The 16632-nt window shown below is 51.2% G+C and overlaps 1 protein-coding gene across 1 annotated transcript; it reads left to right on the top strand.

Moving 5' to 3' along the window:
- The first annotated feature begins 289 nt into the window (after positions 1–289).
- Clec2l (C-type lectin domain family 2 member L) lies at positions 290–15772 on the top strand. The gene is made up of 5 exons (XM_034519267.2): positions 290–623; positions 8452–8526; positions 12048–12214; positions 12976–13076; positions 15045–15772. The coding sequence occupies exons 1-5, from the start codon at positions 443–445 to the stop codon at positions 15154–15156; spliced, it is 636 nt and encodes a 211-aa protein (XP_034375158.1). The 5' UTR covers positions 290–442; the 3' UTR covers positions 15157–15772.
- The last annotated feature ends 860 nt before the right edge of the window (positions 15773–16632 follow it).

Here is a 16632-nt window from a genome sequence, read left to right as displayed (position 1 = left end):
CCAGAAGCAGCCTTCCCAAGGCCTTGCCTAAGAACCTCCCCCCCCCCGCCCCCTCCCCTACACACACTTTAGAAGATGCTCAGAAGCAGACTGAGGAGCACCTTGGCTCACAGCTGTCCTGGCCTTGCGCTGCGCGGGAGCTGGTGGCGGGGCTGGTGACCTGGACTGTCCTCTCCCCCCCCCCCCCCCAACCCCGCCCGCGGTCGTGGCTCCCTCGCAGCCCCGGCTCCTCCCCTGCGCGGGGCTCGGCGCGCAGGCTGCGGCGCGCACGGCGGGCACCGGAGCGTCTCCGGCGCGGGGAGCCGGGCTCAGCCCCGGCCTGCGGACTCCGCGGCCCCGGAGCACCGAGCCGGCCTGGGGGGGTCCGCGGGACGCAAGCAGCGCCGAGTGCGCGTGGGGCCGGGCTCCGCTGCCGGGTGCAGGAGTGCGCGCGCGTCGCGGCATGGAGCCTGCCCGGGAGCCCCCCGCGCGCACCCGCCCGCCGCCCCCCGCCGCTCGCCCCGCGCCCGCTGCCCCCAGGCCGCGCTCTCCAGCTGAGGCAGAGGCCCGTGGCCCAGAGGGGCTGCTGAGGCGATCGGGGTCAGGCTACGAGGGCAGCACCAGCTGGAAGGCGGCCTTGGAGGGTAAGCGCGCAGCCTTCCATCCCCCGGCCCCCGACTCGGGACCCAGGAAGTGGCCACTCACCTTGACAGCTTGCACGGGGACGATCTGGAGGATGGGGCAGGCAGATGTCACTATGGGAGAGGGAACGGGTCCCTGGGGACCACCTCTGGTTTATTGCTTTGACAAATCCTTGTTGCCAAATCCCTCTTTGACCTTGGAGCACGGTTCATGCTCCAAACCTTAGTTGAGTCCGACATGAAGCACCTGCGTGGCGGCCTGAATCTCTAGTAGAGAAAACATTTAGTGCTTCAGAAAAGCAAAAGCTTTGATTCCCTGAGGTGGTGCCTGCACCCTGGGAGGGGCGCGCTGCTGGTGATGGGGCTGATGTAGAGAAAACCCCAAAGGACCTTCCTAACGCTGTTGGGATGCCACTGATTCCTTCTTGTTATACTGGCCCAGGGAGTGACCTCAGGCTATCTAGAAGACAGTGAGGGAAGAGACTTCATTCAGTTCACAGGCTCTTTCAGGAAACTTGGGTTGGCGTCCGGTGGACACAGAGAGGGTCAGCTTCCAGGGACTTTTCATGCTCCTACGTAGTAGGAACTGGGTAGCATTAACTGGGGACAGAGTCAGAGGAGGGTATCTCAGAGTAGGTGCTCCTTCGGGGGCGTGGAACAAACAGGAGAGGGTGCACCAGGTCAAGGAACGACAGGAGGTGACTGGAATTAGCCAGTTCCTGTGGACAACTGAACCCTAAGGGTGCTGGGTGCTGATGAGAGCATGAGAAAAAAGTGATGGAGGGAGAGAGAGAATATGAGAGAGATATCTGAGGGACCACCCACGCCAGGCTACAGAAGTTTGTTGTTCTGTTTGTTTGAAGGAGCCGTTGAAGGAATAAGCCAGCAGATCTGCATGGGGGTTGTGTGTGTGTGCTGCTGTGGAAGGCTGGACAGTGAGAAAGGTGGGGGGTGGTGGAAGGGACAAAGCCACCTGTGCCCTGATAGGTGATGGGGCAGCAGAGCGGAAGGATCTTTGGCTGAAATCTGTGTGTCAGGGCCAAGCACTGTCTGTGGAAGCCCAATAGTGGTTAGGAACCATGGAGATAAAGACAGTTTCCCCAGATGCAAGGATTTACAAAAGACCATCAAAAGCACGGGTGGGATAAAGGCCAACCAACCCTTCTGGGATGCAGGTTTCTGGTTAGTGGTTGGGTTTTCCTACCAACAGTATTTCTTCTGTCATTCTCTCTCCTAGTCTGTATTTCTTCATGTTTTGGTAAGTATTTGAAAGGGTCGGCTCCATTAACCTTACCCTTAACCCCACTGGGTAGGGCTATTTCAGGGAAGTGTGGCTGGATGGCTCTGCCTTTATCTCTGGCCCTGAGTAGATTGACTGTTGTCCTTCCTACTGCCAGTGTGGCTGACTGAGTCTGCCCATCTGCTGAAGAAGAGGGCACACACTGGGATGGAGGAAAACAAGAAGCTCTCTGTGGTGGTCCAGCACACCATGGCTCTTGGCATCTTCTTGTCATCTAGCCCTGTGTCATCTGAACTAGCATCAGTCCCCAATGATACCACCATTGCTCCTCTTTTGGTCTCTGGCGCACATAAGAGCACCCCATACACCCACCACCACCACCATGGCTCTTGGGTGCTTGCCATCTTGGCCTGCTGACTGTTCTACAGGACTTTTCAGTTCTGTTGGTGCTCTACCTCCATCCAAAGAGGAGAGCCCAGGGTTTGGGACTTGTTCTCACCAGAGGCTGCCACCGTATGGGACTTTTGAGCTGGCTTGTTCTTTGGTGTGAAGACACCATCTTAGGCCCCGGGTGTATCCAGCCCTCACAGAGATCCTAGGACAGGTGCAGAGTCAGTTTGCTGAGGTGCAAGGAGACGGCAAACTTGAGCTACGGTCCCAGCTGGTAGGCGTCACTTATTTCAGCCCCAGCTTTCTCTTCTGCGAGTCACATCCTGATTCCCACCCCACAGAGCTAACCAGAGAAAGGTCTGGAGTGTAGGTTCGGTTGTGGTGGCTCCTTTCCCAGCTCCCTGAACGTAGAACCGGAAAGCCTGGGTGAGGAGTCCAGGAAGCAGGGAGGACCAGCTACTCTGATGGAGTCCTTTGAGTTGAGGTTGCCCTGGAGGTTGTTCCTGCTCCTCATTTCAGTTCACTTCATAATACCCTGTGGGTGGTCCTGGGGGCCCAGAGGGCTTACAGCCTCTGCTCAGTCTGGCCCCTATCTTGACAGAAAGTGGGGGAAGCTTCTGAAATGATATAGCTGAGCACCCAGAGGTACCTGCCCCTTCATCCTTGCCCCATGCAGCCGAGACCCACCTATGGGGCAGGGTGTGGGCTTTGGTTACACGTTGACTCTCCTCTCCACCCCTAATGAGTGGATCACGCCTGGAGAGGATGTGGGGAGTGAGGGTGTTAAATATCTCACTCAAGGACATGCTGACCGCTAACACATGAAACAGCCAAGGCACTTGCTACCAGGCCCTCAGCTAGGAAAAGCTTGTCTCTCTTCCTGTGTGACCAAGGACACTGGGCTCAGAGTGGCTAACAGGAGAGACTCTAGTTTCACTTTCTGAGCACACAGCCGTCTGTCCTCTCTTGTCCTCTCAGAGGAGTCTGCCATGTTGGAGGGGCAGCCCCTCCCTCCTTACAGCTTGAGGGGGTTTGGAGAGCATTCGTCAGAAGGTTGGGGTCCAGAGGGCCATCCTCAGTGAACAGTTAGCGCTGCAAACAGAAACTAGACAGGTTGGCCTGGGGAAGGCTGTGAGCGTGAGTCTGTTCCTTCCACTCAGTGAAGACTGATAAAACTGACCCAGAGTGCCCTGCTGGGGTCTGAAAACCCTGAAGGTGACTCAAGAGAGGGCTGTTTCTAGCGTTGGAACTGAGAGTGGGGCACAGTGTTCTGGGTAAGAGGGGGCAGAGTGACTCTGCATACTTCATGCTGTATAGATTTCTCAGTGGTCACCAATTCTGAATTTTTAATGTTGAAAGTTTTTTTTTTATTAGGCACAAACCCACAACTTCCTGATCAAAACCACATTCATGCATTTGGCAAAAGCTACCTAAAATTTAAAAAATTACCAAGCTCCACATCTGAGTATTTTTAAATAGGCAGGATTACGTTGGGCAGGCTGTGTCCCAGATGGTTTAAGCGTCAGCTGTTTAGACGTGGGTAGAGGGGGGATCTATCAGGTATGAAGGGCCTGTGTTCTCCAGTCTTCTTTCTAATACTAGTGCATTTAGAAGCCCAGGTAACCTGCACCTGTGAACCCTAGATTATGTAGGTGGGCCACTGCACAGTGGGATGATTGTCCAGTTAGATGCTTGTGGAAAGTTGAATTATTCACAGGCTAAGAGCTCTGGTGAGACCTAACTTCTAGAACCTCAGAATGTGCCCTCGGGTAGAACAGTAGCTCTGGCTGGCATGATTAGTTAAGAGGAAGCCAGAATGGCATCAGTGGCCCCGATCCAGTATGAACCGGTGTCCTTAGATAAACACAGCCACACACAGCCTAGAAGGCCATATGGTAAGAATGAATGAGGATGAAGTGATAAAGTCATGAGCCATACATAGGCTTTCAGCAAAGCATAGGAGGCTAGGGCGACTCAAGCAAGGCTTCCCTGAGGCGTCATGGCAGCAAGGTTCTGCTAACACCTCTATATTTGCACTTCTGGTTCTCATAACTAGGAGAGGACACCTTATTTTTGAAGCCACCCAGGTGATAGCACTTTGTTATGAGGTCTTGGAAAACAGGCGCCACATTGACTCCAACTGCCTACCCTAGGCCTCCAGGAGGCAGACAGTGAATGGGTGTCCTTCTGTCCTTACTGCAGTATTAGGAGAGAGGAGGCTCTTCAGTTGTGGTGACAGTGGGCATACATGGACGTGCCCTCCTTTTCTACTGAGTTCCTGCAATCCACATGATTGTAAGGCTATCTTAGGATACTGAATTCAGTGTAGTATTTCAAATTGCAGTCTGAACTGTGCCAAGCAATGGCCGAGTCCTACTTCAGGAACCCAAAGGAACTTGGGACAGTTCTAATACAAAGGAGCTGGAGGCTGGTTGTCATAGTCGAGGTGCATAGAACTCACCATGGTGGAGACATATCTCCTCCCTCAGCCGCTAGAGGGCGCCAGTACCAGGAGCCTTCATCAGACCCCAAGATCCAAGAATACTCCAGTGCTTGAGTCCAAATGGCATATCTGCATAGAATCTGCTCACATCTTATATGCTTTAAAGGTCTCCAGATTAACTGTAATATCAAATGTAATGTAAATGTTCCTTAGTTGCCATTCTGTACTATTGAAGGAAGAACAACGTGACGTGAGAGGCTGTACATGCTCAGGACTGATGCTCACTTTTCTTATTTCAATCTGGAGTTGGCTGACTGTGCAGATATGGACCCACAGATAGGGAAGGCATTGTGGACGTTGGTATCTCATAAAAACCTGAGGGGGTTATTCTAAGATGAAGAACGTGGAACAGAATCGATGCTCAGTGATGTCGTTATGTGTCCGCCCCCATAGGTGGGGCCTAGTGTAGATTTCTGGATGAGGCAAGTATAGACCCCTGGAGGAAACTACCGTTGGATCCTGATATAGCCCAGTGTAGAGTGTAGAGGAACCCAGCCCAGGGAAAACCTCTAGAGGAATCCAACATAGGCCCCAGAGGAGCTTAGTGTTGACCCCTGCTGTGCTCCCACCGTGGCCTCAGAGGCTCCAGTGAACTCCTTAGCCTCCCTGCCTTAGCGTGAACAATACAAGCACCTTCAGGAATCAGAATAAGTGGTTTGAAAGAAGCTCAGACTCTGTGGGGAGGAGTGGACATTCTCCCTGCCTCTCCTCTTGTCAAGTAACTCTCAGTAGTATCTTCAGAGAAAACACTACATCATAAAACCAAGAACAGGTTGCTTTAAGAGAGGACAACCATGGCAGTTGGAGCAGACCCCAGATGCCTCAAATTATCTTACAGAAAAGAAAATCCTGGTAGGAAGTTGAGAGGATGGAGTTGAAGAAATCTTCCCAGGAATAAAGCAAAGAGGTAAAGAGACAAGAAGAGGAGGGGGAGGGAGAAGAGAAGGAGCAGAAAAAAAGAAAGGAAGACCAATCCCGAGATCTCAAACATTTGAAGACTTTGACTTTCAGAAGAAAATCAGTGAATGAAAGAGAAGAAATTGTATTATTAATGGATAATACAATTAATTTTTCTTTCTGGCACTGAAGGATATGAATGTCCAGGTTGAAGGGATCTATCCGTTGCCCACTAGAGTGGTTAGAAATATCTATGACTAACAACTGTGTGACATGCAAGATGGAATTCTTGGGTAGATGTAAATTAAGAGGTTGAAATAAAATGTCTCATGGTGAGGACAGAGAGCTAGGCCTTTCAAAAGAAGTGCTTGTGGCGGCTTGCTGGACAACACAAACACATTCAAAGTTCTGAAGAATGATTTCCAATCTATAATACTTAGTCTAGGGTACTAGTCACCATGGGGATTAATAAAATTTGTTTGGAGTTATGGCACACACACACACAGAGAGAGAGAGAGAGAGAGAGAGAGAGAGAGAGAGAAACAGACAGACAGACAGACAGACAGACAGACAGAATCTGCCATAACTCCTAGGGAAAGGGGTCTATTTTAGCTCACAGCTAGGCTCTAGTGCATCATAGCAGGGGATTCAAGGCCAGAGCTTGACGAAGCTGGTCACGTCCACAGTCAAGGGCAGAGAAAAATAGATGCATGCATGGTTATTGCTCAACATACTTGTCTACACCTGTATGATTGAAGCAGGGCCCAAACCAGGAAAGAGTGCCACCCACAGGGCAATGGTGGTTCTCCCAGTGATGAACACAGCCAAGGCAATTCCCCCACAGACATGCCCAACCTGATCTAGACAATCCCTCACTGAAATGCTCTTCCCAGGTGACTTAGACTGTGTCATGTTGACCATTGAAGCTAACAGTCACAAATGGACAGACCATATAATGAGATAATGAACCGAAAAAGGAGTGAGGTTCTGTTACATGCCATGGCATGAGCGAGTCTTGGAAAACATGTTAAGTGAAATGGGCCGGATACCAGAGAAGAGATGTGAGATTCTACTCATGAAATAAGCAGGACAGGCAAATGGGTAGGGACAGAGCAGAGTGATGGTGGCCAGGACATGGGCAGGGGAGTTACTGTTTAGTGGGTGCAGAGCATTTGCTTACAGAGGTGAAGGTTTTGCAAGCAGACAGTGGGGAGAGCCTGGCTGCTTAATGCTGTTTAGTGAGCGCTTGAAATGGTGAAAATGGCAAGTTACACAAGATACACACCACAATCAAACCTACACACTACAATCCCAATCTACATACCATAGTGCAAATCTACGTGTCACCATACAAATCTTAAAAAGAAGACCCTATGTTTTAGTTCTAAAAGGCTTCCTTTATTAAGATAAAAAAAATTAGGTTAGGCAGCGGTGACACACACCTTTAATCCCAGTCCTTGGGTGGCAGAGGAAGGAAAATTCATATGAATTTAAGGCCAACCTGGTCCACAGGGTAAGTTCCAGGACAGCCAAGGCTCCACAGAGAAACCCTGTCTCAAAAAAAAAAAAAAAACAAAAACAAAACAAAAACAAAAAACAAAATGTTAAGTGGAAATGAAGTTAGAGGAGAACCTGGAGGTGCAGGTGGGTGACAGGTGCATAGGGTGGGCAGGATGCCAGTGAGGTCTTCATGGAGGAGGGGGACCTGGGGAGCAGGGGGGTCAGAAAGCCGTGACTGCCATGGATGAAGGCTGGGGCAGGAGGGATGACAGACCTGGGGCCATGGTCCAGGAACGTGGCTCGAAAATCCAGGCATCACCACAGTCACCCTGAGGGTGGTTCCAGCCCTTGCTCAGTTTCACGCTCTAACTTTAATTTTTTTCAAATCCTATTTTTAATAATGGTTCTCAAATGCTTTTCCTCCCTTGTAGCCCACCACCCACCAGAGGCAGTGGGAAAGAAAGGATACAGGGGAAGTGGACCTGTTTAGAAAGGTTCTTTGGAGCAATTCCCATCTGTGTTGTCTGGAAATGGGCAGTTCAGTTCACAAGTCAGCAGCAGCAGCTCGATCCACTCGCAAACACTTCACGGATACCCCAACAGTCCAGCTCAGTAGAGTTGGGTTAGTAACAGTGGTGACATGACCTAGCAGAGCCAGCCAGGCCTCGACCTCAGCTCAACTCAGCAGGAGGGACCAGGAGGAAAGCCAGGAGAAGTTCTAGGCTGTGCCTCTCTCAGGGAAGCTAAGATCAGTGAAGACACAAGTCCCACAAGCATTGCACAGCTAGCTGCACCAGGAAGCAACACTCTGTCACTCCATGGAGTCCTATTTATACCCTCCAAACATCATGTGTCCTCCATGTGCCTTGCCTCAGCACATGCATTTAACCAGCCCAAGTTCTTAAAGGAAGTGCAGCACACAACCAGAAGGTTTTTGGTGTGGTTCTCTCTATGGTGTCCCTACAAATGCAACTCAACTACACAATGTAAAGTGGACCAATGTATATGTGTCCTTAGCAAGGAATCCTTTATCACGGGTCCTTTCAGGTGTTTGCTTTAGCAGAATATTCTCTGTCCTGTGTCTGCTTCAGCCAAAGGTTTCTCCACAAGGCTGCCTTAGCCTTTCACATCTGTGTCCGCTTTAAGGAAACATTCCTTCACCTGTTTGTCCCAGCAAAACACCATCCAACCGACTTCCCAAAGAATCCTTGGATCTCCACTTCTCCACCCCATAAGGCTCTTGCTGTTAGAACCGGGCAACAGGGTGGCAGCCGATACTGACCCGTTTGTCTTCTCCTTAGATACCACCACACGCCTTCTGCTGGGAGCCATTGCAGTCCTCCTGTTTGCCATCCTGGTGGTGATGAGTATCCTGGGTGAGTATGCGTGTCACAGCGTGTCAGCAGTGTGGTTTCTGCACACCTAGTCCCTGTGCGTCTAGTTAGGTGAATTCCTCCACATATCAGGAATTTGGGGTGTGTGTATGGGGTGGGTGGGGGACAGTAAATTAGAAATTGAGTGGCAGGTTAATAATATAGTTGTAGTCTAAAATAATACAGTCCCATATGGACCATGCACACCCGCTTCACTGTTCACACAGGAAGTAGTGATACCGAGGAATTAGTTCATAAATGTTGTGGGCACGAGGAGCTGGCTACGCTCCTCAGTGCCTCTTGGAGGTGAGAATTTGGAGATATAAGACTTTAAATGTCACATTTATTCAACTAACACTTATTGAGCCTTGCTACATATAAGATCCTAGACTAAGTGTTGTTGGTGGGGCTAGGGAAGGGGGGAGTGGGGAGGGGGAGGGGAGGGAGAGGGGGAGGGGAGGAAGAGGGAGAGGGGAGGGGGAGGGGAGGGAGAGGGGGAGGGGAGGGAGAGGGGGAGGGGGAGGGAAGGGGAGGGGGAGGGAAGGGGGAGGGGGAGGGAAGGGGAAGAGGGGGAGGGGAGGGAGAGGGGGAGGGGGAGGGAAGGGGGAGGGGGAGGGAAGGGGGAGGGGGAGGGAAGGGGAAGAGGGAGCTTCCCCTGCATTTGTCGATTCTCAGTTGTATTCAGCTCAAAGTAACCCTTATGCCAAAGGAGCATACTTAGGTGTGGACTACTCTGCTTGCTACACAGGAAACATTTTAAGGGAAAAGGCTTGCAAGCATGGAGGACTGTCTGGTACTGGACTCTAGAGGCAGGCAGGACACTGGGAGGCTCTGAACGGGGATTTGACTGACCTTGAGAGACTTCTGGAGCTATGTCTTGGCCTCTGTGGGGTTTGTAGAAGTGATGGCAGGGTTTTGTTTTGTTTTTATGTTTTGGGGAAAGGCTCTGATGTGGATCGTGTTTGGCCTTGAATTCCCTGTGTTGTTGTTGAGCCTGACCCTGAACTCCTAGTCTGACTGCTTTTACCTCCCAGTGCTGAGGTTAAAGGTATTCTGTGCCATATAAGGTCTATCCTACTGTGTGTCACCACACCCGATTATGGAATCCTGGGGACTGGACTCAGGCCCTGTGCATGCCAAGCAAGCACCTCTCAACTACACCCCACACCCTCCTATCTTCAACCTTTAAGGATTTGAACATTTTTTTAATTTTATGTGCTGATGTGGATGGAAACCAAATTCAGGTTCTCAGCAAGAGCAGCCTGTGTTTTTAATTTTTAACCACTGAGCCATCTCTCCAGGCTTTAGAAAGCAGTTGGATCGGGAGTAGGCAGCCTCATTAAAATGGTGGAATTCCATTGAGACTATCAGTTTCTCCCAGGGTCTCTCTTGTCCAGCTTGTTTGATAAGCAGAGGACCTGAGTTTGTTCTCAAACAGACCGAGAAGCCACTGGACCAGCTCAACTTTGCCTAGAATAAGGCTACAAGAGGAATTACTTTTTCTTCATTCTTGTCCTGGGTCAGGAGGTCAGGGAATGTGTGGACACTAATTTAGTTTTTCTATAAACCTCAGCCGTCTCTCAGGAGAACCCAGGAAGGTAGCCACACCACAGCCAGTACTCCCAAGTAGACCTGAGTCAGTAAGTAGGTGTGCCCAGAGAGTGTCCAGTAGTGAGTCTGTCCATGGGGCGGTACGCCCCCAGGACACTGCAGCTCTTGGGTAATATAGTATATTCTTGGCCCTATCTTACCCAGTATTTTAATTAGTGATTTGTATGGAGAAAAAAACCAAACACATGCTCATGGAATTCAAAGTTGACACAACTCCATACGATGAATAGGGAAAACAGTCAAGGTTAAAATTTACCTTTAAGGCCTGCATAATGGCACACACCTGTTACCCCAGGACTGGCGATGTATATTGGGCAGATCAGGAGTTCAAGGTCAGCTTTAGAGAATTTGAAGTCGGCTTTGGCTACGTGAGACTGTGTCAAAATCCAAAACTAAAACTTACCTTCAAAGCTTCAAATGAGCCAGACATTGTGGCTCATGAACTTGGAAGGCAGATGCAAGCAGATCTCTGTGGTTTTGAGGCCAGCCTGGTCTACATAGTGAGGTCCTACCTCAAATGAGCCCAAGAGACAGAGATACATGTAGAACAAAGCTACACAAACAACCACTTGTTTTGGATTAATCCAGAGTATAAGTAAGCACAGAGAGGGAGGTCTTGGAGGACTGATGGACATTCAGAATGGCTTTCTGGAAAGAGACTGTGTGTCTGTGTTTCTCTGTGTGTATGTCTTTGTGTGTGTGAGTGTGTCTGTGTGTGCGTGTGTATAAGTATGCCTTTGTGTATGTCTCTCTCTGTCTCTGTGTGTGTATGTCTGTGTGCATGTGAGTGTGTCTGTATGTATGCATATGTGTCTGTGTGCACGTATGTCTGTGTGTATGTCTGTGTGCATGTGAGCGTGTCTGTATGTATGCATATGTGTCTGTGTGCATGTATGTCTGTGTGCACGTATGTCTGTGTGTATGTCTGTGTGCATGTGAGTGTGTCTGTGTGTACATCTGTGTTTGTATGTGAGTGTCTCTGTGTGTGCGAGTATGTCTGTCAGTGTGTCTGTGTATATATCTGTGTGCATGTCTGTGGGTATGTGTGTTTATGTGTATGTCTGTGTGCGTGTGTCTGTAGTGTGTCTGTCTCTCTGTGTGTGTCTGTGCATGTCTTCATGTGTGAGTGTGTATCTGTGTGTCTATGTGTATCTGTGTGCTACAGACACCTGAAGATAGGATGGGGAATCCCTAGAACTGGAATTGTAGACAAGTTTGAGCTGCCATGTAAGTGCTGGGAATTGAACCCAGATTGTTTGGAAGAACAGCAAGCGCTCTTAACCTCAGGCTATCTCTCCATCCCCAATTAAACACACACACACACACACACACACACACACACACACACACACACACACTTATATTTAGTGATGGTCATGGTGTAGAATTCAGGGGACAATTTGCAGGAGTTCGTTCTCTCACTTTGTGGGTTCCAGGGATGTGGCTCAGGTTGTCAGGCTTGGGGTGTCTTTACTCACTGAGCTATCTCCCTGGCTTAGGATTCAAATCTTAAAAGGAACTTTCCAGAAGTTCAGTGAGAGGCAGGGTTATGGAGGTAGCCAGTGAGACAGCCTGGTTATGGGAGTGGCATGCTGTCCTGCCAAGCCTACCCTGGCAGCTGACATGTGGCTTTCAGGTCCATTCCTGGTCTGAGTTTCTAGGGTTAGGAGAGATCTTACCTTGTGTTTTCCTCTGTACTGTCCCCCATGGTGATATATTGGCCAGCTTCCTCAAGGCTCCTCTTCTTGTCCCTTTTATCTGGAGACCTCCCTGAGGAACAGAGACCTCAACAGTGTCTCTGAAGGGCACTGAGGTTCAGAGAGATGGAGCCGTGGGAAGAGGACTGAGGCATGCTGGGAACATGGCGGTGGGCTAGCACACTCACGGACCTCAGCCGCTTCCCCCTCCTTAAGCTTCCAAGGGCTGCATCAAGTGTGAGACGCCCTGCCCGGAGGACTGGCTGCTCTACGGAAGGAAATGCTACTACTTCTCCGAGGAGCCCAGAGACTGGAATACGGGAAGGCAGTACTGCCACACCCACGAGGCAGCGCTGGCCGTGATCCAAAGCCAGAAAGAACTGGTGAGCACATGGTCAGAAGCAGGGACCCGCAGGCCCATGGCCGACTCTAATGGGACATCCACATCCAAGTGGAATGACCTGCTGTGTGCCTGTCTCCAGTCACTCAGCCACCTCACCGCCATGGGTATACAGTTGAATCCCTTGGGTCTGAACACTCGAACCTCCCACCTCCAGGCCACCATCCAAGGCTGCTTGGCTGAGCTAACTCGGTCTGAAGAGGGTGAATTCGAGATTTTGAACACACTTGTACAACATAAAAAGCATCGCCATTTCCTGCCATTGAAACCAAGCTGCCATCTCTCAGTTAATACGTTGTCCAGCTGTTTTGCCAACTGAAAGGTTAAAGAGAGAGAATCCCCCAGTCTCTTGGTCATTTTAAACTCTGTGACACAGTGCTGCATACTTCTAAGAAATCAACTTCTGTTAGTCTGTGAAGTATTTCTGTGTCACTTTTTGAGAAAGTTCCAGAAGTACAGGTGGGATAACCCACGGGAATCGGGAGGGGGGGTAGGGAGGAATCTAACATATCCAGCAGGCCACCCCTAAACTCCCAGCTTCTTAGCCCAGGCAATCTGGGGGATGGGACCCTTTTCAGGCTGTTGTGGACATCTGTGGCAAGCTTATATCGTGACGGCCTAGGATCCTCATACTCCCATCAAAGCGACACACCCTCTCCATACCTCCCAGTCCCAGCCTCGGCTAGAGCCACGCCCCAGTGGCAAAGCTGCACTCCATGCCCGGGTTTCTCTTTCCCTTTGCAGGAATTTATGTTCAAGTTCACACGGAGGGAGCCCTGGATCGGCCTGCGCAGAGTTGGGGACGACTTCCACTGGGTCAATGGAGACCCGTTTGACCCAGACACGTGAGCTGAGGCTCCATTTCCTGGGACAGAGACGGGCTTAGATGGGGAAGGCATAAGCCCTAGAGGCAGCTCTCAGAGAGAGACAAGGCTTTGTGCTAGCTAGAGATAGATACTAGGGGCAAGTAGGGGTCTGGGGCTTGATTTTCCCCTAAGTCCAGCCTGGTTCAGTGGCCTTGCTGTACACAGACCTTCACAGTGAAAGGTGCAGAAACCCTCTATCAGTGACTACCCCATCTATGTCACTCCTATTGGCCAGAACTTAGTCACGTGTCCATACCTGGTTGCAAGGGATGATGGGAGGTGTGGCTTCTGTAGGTGGTAAGCCCCGAATTCACTGTGCTATGGAAGACAGAAGCTCTGAACACAGTTATAATAGCATCTTCTGGTACAGTACCCTGAGGGAGGTATTGGGTGCGTTGTGGTACTGTGTCTGTATTGCCCAAGTGATGGTGGCAACGGTCTTGGGCAGCGGGGAGAGTGGTAGTGTAGGTGTGTGTGTGTGTGGGTGGCTGGTAGGCTTAGGGACAGGCAGGTCACTTCTGGGAAACTTCAGCTTCTAGTCCAGACTCTAGGGACCAGTGCGTCCTAGGGTGCCTAGGGTATCCCCATGGCAGGAGCTGAAGTGAGAAAGGCCCTGCCGCAGGGCTGGTAATGAATATGGTCCACTGAAGCTAGTGTCAGCCAGCTCCACCTCCCGTCGCTTTTCCTGTCACCCCAGTGCTGGGGGCCGCCCCTTCCTTAGCCCTTCCCTGTCTTTTTCTTTCTCTCAGCCTAGACATGGAAGAACCTTTCTTTGCCTTTCTGGAAACTTTCTGCAGTTAGTGTTCCAGAGAGTTCTGGAGTCTAGGGTCTCTCCAGAGCTGACCACTGGGCAGGGACCTTACACCTGGGGCAACAGAGAGCAGACTGGGTCAACAGTGTGGTTCCTATGTGATGCCGCCGGGGCTGTGAGTGGTTTGGTGAACTCTAAGCTGTGCAGTCCCTTTCTTCCAGTGTGACCCCATTACTAGGGTTGTTCTGTCAGGCCCCGTGAGGATGACTTAGTTCAGCCTGCGTTTCCTGACACTGTGCTGTCAGGGGGCCTACACGAGTAGGGTACGGAGTCCCCCTGTTTAGAAGCTGGCTGCGTTGGGGACTGGTAGGGACACACACAGCCTCGAGGGATAATGAAAGGTGCTTCTTGGTGCAAACAGGGTTCTGGGAGAGGTAAGGTGGGCAGAGGGCAGCTCTGAACCAGGCACCTTAGAGCTGATCCTGGAAGGATAGAAACAGGGCACAGAAGGCAGGGAGTATCAGTGGGTGGGTATGTGAAGCAGTTCCAGTGGCCGGAGCACAGAGTGGGGTCAGCAGAGGACCAAGCCAGAAAGATGCACCAGTGTCTGTCTTGGAAGGCTTGAGGGAGGGACAGGCTAAAGGGCCCTTGGATCACTTGAGTTGCATGAGAGCACCTATAATGGGCTGCATGGGAGCATCTGTGATGGGCTGCATGGGAGCACCTATGATGGGCTGCATGGGAGCACCTGTGATGGGCTGCTGGGAGCACCTATGATGGGCTGCTGGGAGCACCTGTGATGGGCTGCATGGGAGCACCTGTGATGGGCTGCATGGGAGCACCTATGATGGGCTACATGGGAGCATCTGTGATGGGCTGCATGGGAGCACCCGTGATGGGCTGCATGGGAGCACCCGTGATGGGCTGCTGGGAGCACCTATGATGGGCTGCTGGGAGCACCTGTGATGGGCTGCATGGGAGCACCTGTGATGGGCTGCATGGGAGCACCTATGATGGGCTACATGGGAGCATCTGTGATGGGCTGCATGGGAGCACCCGTGATGGGCTGCATGGGAGCACCCGTGATGGGCTGCTGGGAGCACCTATGATGGGCTGCTGGGAGCACCTATGATGGGCTGCTGGGAGCACCTGTGATGGGCTGCTAGGAGCACTTGCTCTTTTCTCTTCTACCACAGATTCACCATCTCAGGTATGGGGGAGTGCGTCTTTGTGGAGCCCACCAGGCTGGTGTCAACGGAGTGTCTGACAACCCGTCCCTGGGTGTGCAGCAAGATGGCCTACACGTGATGTGGCTCAGGCTGGAGGTGGCTCCTATGCCCAGGCCCAAGGGCAGTGTCTGTTCTGCAGCCTGCTTCCAACAGAAGCTGCCACCCTCTGAATGGAAGTAGTGGGGAGGGTGGCCTCTGCCACTGTCACCTTCTCAGTTTCCAGAGCTCCAAAAGGCCTTGGTTCCTGGTCTCTCTTGTCCCCAGGCAGGTCCTGTGGCCTAGCAGTTATTATCTCGTATGCTAAGTAGTGTAGACATCTTGTCCCCCCCACAAGCACACATGTGTACACGCATGTACACACACAACACACACATGCAGGCTCTTCTTAGCAGGTCACCCTTCCTTGGCTCTGCCTGGAACCTTCCTCACTGCAGCCCTGGTGCTTCTGGGCAGATGGGGCTGACACGGGTTGTATGACTTTTGGCCCAGTCTCCTGCCCTCCCCAGGCTTCTCTGAGACTGCTGGGCAAGACAGGCAGGCATAGCTTCCTCTACACCTTGCAGAGAACAGCCCAGGGCTGGAGGCTGCTCTGTCTGTCCTCTCTGCCTTCCCAGGGTCCTCAGGCAGGGCCCCTGCTGTGCTGTGGTGCTGTCCTATTGGTCACTAATGGAATAAAGACACGACTGCATCTCTGAGTCTGCTGGCATTCGTTCCTGGTTGCAGCTTGGGGATGAGCAAAGGGGCAGAAGGACCACCAGAAAGATGCGCTTGTCCCAGTATGACAAATGGCATTGTGTCAGAACCTAGGATGAAAAACAAAACAAAACAGAACAAAACAGGCAACAAAATGGAACACGTTTCCTGGTAAGGCCTCACTTAATGTTGAGGTGTGTGAAGGGCGGGTTCCATTCTCGGAATTTCCTTACTCAACATGACAAATCTTTATTCATACCTATTGTGCCGGCTGGTTTTCTGTCAAATTGTCACAAACTAGTGTCATCTAACTGGACAGAACTTCAATTGAGAAAATGCTTTCATAAGATTGGGTTGTAGGCCAGCCTGTAGGACATTTCCTTAGTTAGCGATCAATGGGGGAGGGCCCAGGCCCATTGCTGGTGGTGTCATCCTTGGGCAGGTGGTTGTGGGTTCTATAAGAAAGCAGGCTGAGCAAACTACGGAGAGCAAGCCAGTAAGTAACGCTCCTCAGCTCCTGCCTCCAGGCTCCTGTGCTGCTTGAGTTCCTGCCCTGACTTCCTTCAGTGATGGTCAGCCAAGTGAGGAAGGTTAAGTCTAAAAAACCCTTTTCTCTTGCTTTAGGAAAGGTTGCTTTAGGTCATGGTGTTTCATCACAGCAATAGAAACCCTAACTAAGACAAATTGCTACCAGGATTTTGGGGTATCTGTGACAGACCTGACTATGTGTACTTAGGGAAGATTGTGGGATGACTCCGAAACTTAGGGCTGGGAAAGCCGCCACAGGTTCAAGGCTTGGTGGGCTGTTCTGTAGGACCTTGGAAGACAAGAATGTTGAGGGTGCTGCAGACAACGGAGGCGT

The sequence above is a fragment of the Arvicanthis niloticus genome, chromosome 15, assembly GCF_011762505.2.
Source record: "Arvicanthis niloticus isolate mArvNil1 chromosome 15, mArvNil1.pat.X, whole genome shotgun sequence".
Lineage (NCBI taxonomy): Eukaryota > Metazoa > Chordata > Mammalia > Rodentia > Muridae > Arvicanthis > Arvicanthis niloticus.
Note: the sequence above shows the minus strand (reverse complement) of the source record. Positions and strands in the feature narration are given on the sequence as shown.